Raw genomic sequence first — 10107 nt, 5'->3', positions numbered from 1 at the left:
ACTTTGTGCGCTGCTGAAGACGTAATACTCATACTACTCATAAGGCTGCTGAAAATTCTTTGACCTTATGAGTAGTGTATTACGTCTATACATGTACCGCGATATCTCGAATATCGTACCAACTGAAACTTGAGGCGACCTGGTGCAGCACATTTAGTTGCTTGAAAACATCCCTAAGGAGAGGCTAAGCTAGGTTTCAGGTGAGTCCCCCGCAAAGCCAGATTTATTTGCAAATGGGCGTATTTTGCTAAACACACCCGGTCTTTGTTGTACCTACGGGAGAAACGGTTACAGCTAGAGCCCCTATAATAAAAAGTTAGAGGGAAGTTCAGCACGAGGGAATATCACCATAATAATGACAGTAAAAAACGACAGAAAATCAGGAGAAAACTCTATCCACCATTGACAACAGAAAGTCCCGTCCTAACCAAAAAAGGTGACGCAGTCGAAGAAGTTCTGTCCAACTCATTTGAGCACGGGGGAAACGTGTGAGACCATTCTCGAAAGCCCAGTCTAAATAGCTTTCCATGGACTTGAACTGCACGTGAACTTTGACGAGTTCCGCAATTATGGGTCGTGCCTCACTCGGGAATATTTCCGTTTGATTTGCTACAAAATCCGTCGCAGAATCACGATCCAATTGTTTGAGCAGGCATAACGCGGTTCGCCTAAAAGATGGAGTGTATCCGAAAATGACAACATAGAGTGGAATATAGCTCAGAAGTAATATTCATTTAATGGAAGAACTGCACACTGACAAAGTCGGTCCGAGATAGCTCAGTGGTCGAGGCGAAAACAACTTGGCAGCATCTCAGCCCTTGCACTTGTTTCGGGTGATATGGCGGCTATGCACCGAATGAGGGTTACAGCTGAGCGATTTTTTTCGGAAAAGTTTGGTGACATGGACAAAGAAGGGTAAATGAAAGAGAGCAAGAAAGTTCAAGTAAAACCCGCTCGTCTCGCACATGTTCCTTATAACTGAGAGTAGCACTCACATCCCACCTTGTGGATGTGATCAAAACATCATTCAGTCAAATGGCAGATAGCCACACCGATCCCTCCCAAAAAAGTACTGTACTGTAATACATCACTCGCTTGAATTTGTATCTTATTAAAAAAAAACTAACCAAACTGTTGGGGTTGAGTCCAAACGAATGTTTGCTTTGGGAAATTTTGCGGGCGGCTTGATGTGGGAACACCTATGCAGATGAATAAGAACTTGAGCTTCGACGTAGTGATTTCCAGTCATACACCGAACTCGACACACAACAAAACAACATCAGTGTATTCCTGACTGATTTCACTAGAAGCCAGAGTATTTTTCGGATATCCACTCGAGTGACCGGCAGATTACGAAGTTGAAGTCTGCCGGCGAAAATCATCAGCCTTGTTGTAAATCAAAAGCAATGATGGTCTTCTCGCCATATGCCCCAACCGAAGCTTTGAAGGACGAGTGATAAGTTGTATGTATGCGTATACGCCTCGGCTATTAGGTCACTTCCAATGATCCTTGACTATCTCGGCCGGTATGTAGTAATCTGGTCAAAGCAGAAAAGGCTTAAGGTTCCCGTCAACAGAGCGATCCCAAATCCACAATTGAGTTGGTTCTTCCTGATCACTTGTTGATAAGCAAGTGAATCGATACGCGGCTATCAGCAGTGTGGGGGTTGCTAATGTTCCCCTCTACCTTCTAAGTGGTGACACCATGAATTGGGCAGGAAAGCTAGACCCTCCTTATTCCATTTTGTGAAGTGCATATTTGGCTAAGTGTCCAAACATTCAAGCGGTGATCTGGGAAAGGATAACACCGATTGACTTGTGTGAGCGAGCCACTGTTCGACTGCGATAGTATGCAGAGTGCACCTGAGATGAAAAGTAATTTTCAGATCGAACGAACTTGTCCACCATTGTGAGGGACTACTCGGTGGGACGTAATAAGCTTAAATTTACCCAGTCTCGGTCGAAAACTTGTGCCTTTCAATTTGTTGGTGGAAATGACCGAGTTGAACAGTGCAAAGAATGTCACAGACTCGTGTCACACTTTCTTCCAGACAGACTCAACGGCAAAGAAAGCATCATCATCGAGACCAGCATGTGGTAGATAATAACTGTACTCACATAAACATCCACAGACACTCCCGTTCCGGATAGGATTTTAACAAGCTGCTCACGTGACTTAATCGTTCGGCAACCAGTTCCTTGCATCGCGGTACGGAACATCTGACTGTACGTTCCAGTAGCTGGGCCAAGTAGGTCCATCCACTAGCATCTGTGGGATGGGAGGAAAGCCATTCGTCGAGTCGCATCAACTCCTTTTCGAAGGCCTATAAGTCGGGGAGCGTGGAAAGATTGATCCGAAAGCACAAACAAAGTAGCAGGAAGAGTAATGTTGGCAGCGTCGACTACCGGTCACCTGTAGCGAGATTACAACAGCTTTGGCATGGAACGTTCTTAATCTTGAAGAACGAGATTGGGTCGGAAGCAACTTAGCGGTAAATCGCGAATAACTTATCGAATAGCATAAACTTGGGCATAAGGTAAAAAACAAGCCATGTCCGCCAGTCCCACAGTTCCTGGAGCTATTCGACTATATTACTCACCCGCGAAGAAATACACCCCAAAGAAATATTTTTCCAACTGTACATTTTTACGTTGTATTTAGTCTCAAAAGTACTCGGAGCTATTCGGAAAACGGTTCCCGAAAGAGTCACGTCACACATTCTCCAAGCAGGAGCATCCCAACGGTAATGCATTTTGCCACCAGAAGGGACTTACAAATCGACTGTCACCCTTAAATGGACATAAACATGAAAGCTGCACCGTACCGTAACACGGGTGGGCTTTTCTTGGATTGATCTGATCGACAATTGAGCCCCTGTCATGTGCACGATAGCTGTGTCTTAACAAAGCGCAGATTTGCAATTCAGAATGAAAGTTGTGAAGTTGGAACACAGGGTGATACAAAGTAAGACAGATAAATATGGCCATCCTCCGAAACGGACAACTCCAACAGGCCGGGGTACATGACCTTCTGGGGGATAACATCCCTCTAGGAGACCGACAGAGGAGTGCTGTTACAGACTCTCAAGCCAAGTGAACTACCTTAGGAGAGTCCTCTATTACGAAGGGACTACAAGACTAAATCAGATCATTTCAGTTTACACAACTGGGGGAGCAAATTGGAGTAAGAGTTCTAATAACGGAGATGCGAACAAGGCAGCCAGACATACGAAGTGGTTTATTATGAAAACGAATTCTTCTCAAAAATAAGATAGCTCCACAGTAAGGGATTAAAATTAGAACACACGGGATGGTAAAGTGGACTTCAAATGAAGGTCACAGTCAACGAACAGCAGTCCGCTTTCGAGAAATCCGCTAAAATAACGGAGGACTGTTTTCTGCTGAAGTTAGAGTCGGAAATCAGTACCAAGCAATGTACAACCAGATCAGTCAGCCAGGATTGCATGACTGATAAAAATTCAGTCTAGCTCCAGTAAGGGCTTTTACAGGTCCATATAGTGGCGAGTTCCTAACTTATAACGTTCATATATAACTATGTAACCAAACTGTCGCACTATACAAACCTATTATTAGTTCGTTGCCGGAATTCCAATGACAACAATAGAACAGTATTAATATGGTAAAATAATGGTTAAGCTATGGCCCATTTTCGGCACGTAGCAACTCGAAGGAGACACGTGGGCTGAGATAATACCATATTGCCCAGGCCTAAACAGTAGCAATCGAAAAAACCGAGGTTAGGGTAAAAATGTTGACGTTCTGGTCAAAATGAGTTCGACGTGCTGTGCGAAGATCGGTGGGAAACAGAGAGTACGTTCAGGGTTGCTTTGCTTTGAAGCCTGACTACTGTGTGCTAAATACAGAAAAAGATTGCTTGTCTCTGACCGACAGTGCCTCAGAAATCCTGCACATATATGACGGGAACATCGGGTCAATAGGGAAGAAGTGCAACGAATGATTTTCGGCCACGAATCAACTGCTTGTCTAATTGTTAAGCTGTTTCAATCGTACATGTTCTTCGCAAAGCACATGATTGACTACCTCGGCCCGTCCTTTTCGCGGAGGCAGGCTCAGACTCAAAAGTATCCCAAGGTAGAGAGCGCATGAAAAGAGTCTTGGCTGCAATGGCGCATGCTGCCTACGAGGTTAGAACATCAAAGGCCTTAACGACAAAGCAGTGTTCCGCAGCCAGCGATGTCTGTTCTTCTGTTCTCAATCATCAACTCGCTGTTTCCTTGTTTCGAAAGTCTTTCATATACTTTATACCCAAAAATATCTGTTTCAATAACTGCAGCGATCCGAATGACCGTATATATGTACGCGATTCACGGTTGTCAAACCCAACTGAACGGACTGATAATATAGGATTACGGGGATCCTATCCAAAGAGAAGCCATTGTCACGGAAATTCCACGAATAGCATATCTTATTAGCGGTGATTTGGTGTTCTATCCGTCTCAGAAATGCCCAATAATTTGGTTCTCCTTGACACTTCTTCCCGACTATCTTCTGAACTCCCAACCGCTGGGCTTGGGAGGGTTCAGCGGTTGGGGCACCGATCCACCGACCGGAGGGTTTGAGATTCGAGCCCAAACCTGGCTCTTCGGATGTTCCTGTCTTGAGCAACCTGACAGCATCTCAGGCCTCGTGTTACGTTCCAGGTGGGCTGGAAGAGCAGCCCAGTCGTCTAAATCAAGCTACTCACCCTGCAAGTGGTGGTGCTTGCGAGTCGCGCAGTCTGTTTTTCTTATTTGAATTCCAACGTAAACGGATTCATTTTGGACTTGAAATACTAGCCCTAGGTATATATCCCGATAACCATCAACCCCGGGTATATTAGGGCCACTAGCGATGTCGGATCCACAAAATAGTCCAGGATTTGGGCAATATGATTCATGATTCAATGTTCATAAACAACGCACTAAATATCCACGCCTGCCAAGATAACCGTATGCCATCACCGAATAAAAGGAACTTTACCGTTGGTCCAATTTGATCCACAAGAAATCTCCGATAGTCCCATAAACCGTAGTGCAACCGATAAGCATCAGCAATCTCATCGCAAACTTCCAATTCCATTGATAATGTGTTCACTGACTTCGCATAGTAGGTGCGTATAACCCACTGCCTGTGAAATATGGTCTCATTGGATCGCGGATGAGTCCGTAGAATTAGACGAGTTAACCATAGCTCTCTATCTGGGATGATTTGTCCGGAAAGAACACGGCGGCGGCGACAATTCCAAAAGGTTGTCACATTAGGCGTGATAAGAAGGAGGTAGAGGAGGGCGACTATATTGAAAACAGACCGGCAAAAGGGCGGAAGATAAGTTGATGAGGACAGCAAAATCAATGTATGACTAACGTGATGGGGCGGGCGTTAATTGAGTAACCACACAAAACATATGCATACAGAAATGAGCCAAAAATTGGCAACTAGTGACGGCCCTCTGCGAAGATCGGTAACCAGTTAGAACTAACAAGTTGATCAGTTAAATCACCCAAGTACACAGACTATTGCTTAGCACACAGCAGACTCTCGCATAAATGGTTGGTTGAGGATCAGAATAGCGTGGGAAACTGAATTCTGCCACACACAACCTGATGAGTCCCAAGGGGTACGCGCAGTGACATTCAGATCCAAGCAATTCTACTGTTCAGACCTACTTCCAGGTAGATTCTTCTGGTACCATAAATCCCGACGTGGTGGGGTCATGAAGAAAACTCGCATCGGATTAGAAAGGCAACAACTTGGGTGCAACTACATTTCACACACAAGTAATTTGTAGTCAAGTGAGTGTTGTATTGTACCACAGAAAGTTGACATTGCGAGAATTCAGGCTCACATCAGCCTTCCAGGACACTAAGGACTAGTTGAAAGCACAGCAGGTGAAAGGAAGAACGCCCCTTAGCGCGGGGTTGTTCAGTGACCAACACGAATTTAGCGATTACACACCATTAGACACGAAATTAACAGTCCCATTTGCACAATTTTTCAAAAGTGGACATTCTCGATGTCCTCTTGAACTTTTCTGGACGTTCTTTGAAGACTAAACAATTAACAAGAACTGCATCGCGGTTCCACAATTTACGTACCAACCTCGCACATTTATACGGTTTGCAGTAAGTGATGACGATGACGCTCTCTCCAACCAACATACGATTCTATGGGGTATCGATTGCATGTCTATACCTATAAACTGATAGAAGTATTAGTGCAGGACTCCCTGCTACAATCACCTTGATTAACAACTCCCAACCTTGAAACAAGAGCTAAATAAATACAGCAACTTAACCTCACAACTATCCCAAAAATAGAGATTAACGTGGAAACGCAAGACGAGATGAATTTAGGGCAGAATAGGTGGGTGACAAACTCACCAAAAGCGCCTCGACACCACAGAGTTTAGGTGCATTGTATGGCACAACCACCAGAGAAGTGCTAATGGACGGAACCAGGACGTACAAGCCAGAATCGGGTGAACATACTGACAGTGTGCGGTAAGGTCAAAATCACTTGTACGACTAAGTGAACAAGCAGCCTGTCGGGCCTGAATATATGACAGTTCTTAGACCATCGACTGATCATCTGTCATTCACCCCACCCCCTTATCATTTGCCTGTTCGTCGTGGTATTCACGTGAATCGATAGGAAATTGTTGTCATCTTTTTAAACGTTCCGATCAGTCGACATGATTACGCAAATGTGTTTTAGCCTCATGAATACTCATGTTTAACTCTGGGACGAGGATAACGGGAACTCCGATGGAACAAGTGTTACTAAGGTTAATAGAACAACAGATTTTCTGGAAAGTTTGGTACCAATCGGTAGATTTATTGCTGGACAACGTTTCGCTTTTGACACAAAGGCTTCGTCAGACCAAGTGATAAAGTTACGGGGTTGGTCGAGATGAAAAGAGGAAAACCAACAACGTTTCGTTTTGACACAAAGGCTTCGTCAGACCAAGTGATAAAGTTACGGGGTTGGTCGAGATGAAAAGAGGAAAACCAATGAGCTAAGTCAAGCTAAATCTCTATTTAGTGTCGGCTGAGGGATTTTGTGCGTTAAGGTGGGTGACCAAGTGTTAAGCCGACGGGGAAACCTACATGGAGTTGGGTCCAGCCTACGGTTTAGTTCTGGTTTGGTTGACGGGATGATGTCTTCTCAACATCGCTTGCACTTTCCGTTCGTCTGTGTGGATGAGTTAGTGCTACGATAGTTGTGTAAGCAGAGGGATTCTGTGAACTCTGGTCCGGTTGGTATTTCCACTCACTGTTTTGCTAATGATTCTACGCACATTCACAACCACACACACTCACGTGTAAACTCGGTTTATATAAGACCACTCTCCATACGCTCGCCAGTTTCACACCCTCGACTCTATTCACGCTATGATGCCCGGAAATTTCCACCGCCTCGGCTATCAGTCGCTGTGGTGTGAATCGCAGTCCTTGTCTTAAAACTTCCACATTCCTGTGTCCGACGCATGTAACGCCAGCGCTTGGTATTCTTGGTATTCTTGTTGGTCCTCCTTTTATACTCAATAATCCTGTGTGCAGTTTGTCCTATGTAAACCTCAATGCAATCGCTTCACACCTGCTGAAGAACACCGATACACTCGTGAAAAATGATCATGCCAAACGGCTCACAACATCCGTAAGGAAAGCCCGGAAGGCGTTATCATCGCCTCCCGCAAGAAAGTCCAGGGACAAAAAACAGTACAGGCTAACGAGAATCACTTACTTTCTAGAAGGTCCTCAGTTGGAGTTCCGAGAGACGTGCGGTAAAACATTGGAATAGAACAGTCGCAGATTCCAAGAGAGGGCCCATGTTTTCGAAGTACCTCGTGTCGGTGTGACTCATCCACATGTGCGAGAACATCGTACTCAGAGCTGGCTTGGAATAGACTACATGGATCAAATTTCTACCCACCAAGCGGTCAAACAATCGGACAAAGTTTGGAAAAACCGATCGCGTTCTTCGTTTATTGAGGTATCTGTCATTATCACAGCTTAACAGGACTTGCATTTTTTAAAGGTTGCGTTCATTGGTGGACAAAGGATAGGACCAGTTCTGGAAAGAGTCGAAAAGATTAACAAATTGACTAAGTCGCTCTTTTGAAAGTCAGACCATCCAGCGAGAGGTTCCGTCTGTAAAATTACTCGCCCAAGTTACTCTGCAGTACCCGTGAAGAGGTAGGCATGCGCGATCCCGTAAGGGGAAGTGTCTTCAGTCTGGTGCAGACTGACTCACTGAAATGAAAACAGATAAAAGTGGGGGCCACCAACATAACTTGCCTCTTTCATCCTGGTAAATATGTTCCAAACTGGAAGCAGAGCACTTATTACACAGTACAAGCCCGTACAGGTTCCGGAAAACACATTGAGGTTCAAGCAATACTTGAGGTGAAACTAAATTCCCTCCTTTATACGAAACGATCTCCTCAGCAAGTGACAAAGATGGCAAGATGAAACGGATGCTCGGAATACGGAGGACAATACATTAATCAGCAAAACAGCGGACCAAAGAGTGAAAAATAGGCAGCTAGAGAAAAAGTTGGAGCTGTTCCCATCACCACGTTCAAGAAGTCCAATGAGATGGTGGCTAGAATCCTGGATGTTAACCAAGGTAGACAAAGGCCGGAACCACATAACACCTATGGGCTTTGTCGGCAAAATTGGGTCGGTCCTATTTTGGATCAGCAGCTGCGGTATGGGACATCATTTGAACCTATCTTTTGCTGCAGTGGGTAAGACGCGAACTTACTGCCCGGAAGGTGCGTGGTTCGAAAACAACCTCGCCATCTAGACTACTGTCTGGATTTGAGTAGCCTGATAGTACCTCAGACCTCATGCTTCCCTTCGGGTGGCATAACAGCTAGACACCGAAATGGTGCTGTTACTGAACGATTATTAGGATTCATTATTCACAGAGAAGGTAGTCACCGAAAAGTGGTGTATGCAATAGCGTCTCTAGTTACATACAAGGCCACAAGCTTCCACCTCGGTGAGCGACACCAGAGTTTCGGTTGATAGTGCACAACCATTCTAGCTGAGCCGAAATGGAGCAGCGAGCCTTGTACTACGAGTAACCATATTATGACTCAGGTCTAGGTTAGGACAGATCGCCCCGACAACGAAAATGTAAATTCAGCAAGCGGTTCGACCCAGGTAAGCAACATTTACGTGAAAATGTGGGTGGAGACTGACGGGGCAACTAATGGTAGGATTTTTTATAAGTTTTCGAATTTTAGTAGCAAAAAGGGCTGCTTTTTATATTTAAGAGCAGAGTGAGGGAAGTTATTAAGTGACGATGACAATATTCACAGCCGTAAGCTAGGGATTACAGACATGCCAAGTGTATTAGGTTGACTCTACCCAAGTATCATTGGGAGCTGACGTGAATAAGATGGTAAAAACGCTGGCCTGGATCCTTGCTGAGTGGGTGTCCCAGTTCAGCGTTCGTCACTAGTTAAAAAGTTGATTGAGCCGTCTATCGGTGGTGAGCGCTTTGAACTTGGTTCTATGACAGCCAATCCAAATATTTCGTCCTACTTTGCAGGGTACAGTCCCTACAAGAAGCCAAAATTAGTTGGTGATATTAGGAAAACAGAGCAGATCCGGAACCTGAACTTGCACTGATTGATGAATGGACTGATGAACGCTGGAGGGTCTCCAAAACCCTGGTGTTTCAATAGCTTGTGAAGAAAACCTTGTCGATCTGGAGTAAAAAAATGACATCGTTTTCGTCTTCGAAGAGGAGAAGGCGCAGGTGTTTTCGGACGAACTGACCAAAGCCATCCCGTCCTTTGGTATGCACTTCGCACCGACAAACTGTAAGGTCACGCTCGTGGACGTGCAGTCACTGAACACGCCACTTACAATCCAAGGAGAGGTACTGGAAGTTGTATCAGCTCAGAGTGTGGTGTGACAGATGAGGTGAGTGCACGAATCTGCTAGGCTCGAGCCGCGTTTGCTAATTTGAACCATCTATGGCGTCAGAATGGTTTATCCCTGAATCTGAAGGGACGTGTGCGGGTGGCAGTGAGCACGTGGATGAAGCGTGGCAAAATGTGAAAGGAGCTAT

At 45.1% G+C, this 10107-nt stretch overlaps 1 protein-coding gene across 1 annotated transcript in view; it reads right to left on the bottom strand.

Moving 5' to 3' along the window:
• Window positions 1-241: 241 nt before the first annotated feature.
• T265_14551 (hypothetical protein) overlaps window positions 242-10107 on the bottom strand; it is a gene marked incomplete at both ends in the record, with an annotated part of 24716 nt that continues 14850 nt past the window's right edge. Inside the window, 5 exons of the mRNA XM_009174147.1 lie at window positions 242-668; window positions 2119-2324; window positions 5002-5312; window positions 7765-7913; window positions 7954-8032. Coding sequence (XP_009172411.1) covers window positions 380-668; window positions 2119-2324; window positions 5002-5312; window positions 7765-7913; window positions 7954-8032 — 1034 coding nt within the window. The remainder of the gene's footprint in view (window positions 669-2118; window positions 2325-5001; window positions 5313-7764; window positions 7914-7953; window positions 8033-10107) is intronic.

Source organism: Opisthorchis viverrini (assembly GCF_000715545.1).
Source record: "Opisthorchis viverrini unplaced genomic scaffold opera_v5_212, whole genome shotgun sequence".
NCBI classification, from domain to species: Eukaryota; Metazoa; Platyhelminthes; class Trematoda; order Opisthorchiida; family Opisthorchiidae; genus Opisthorchis; species Opisthorchis viverrini.
The sequence above is the reverse complement of the archived record's forward strand: the minus strand, read 5'-3'. Positions and strand labels throughout refer to the sequence as shown.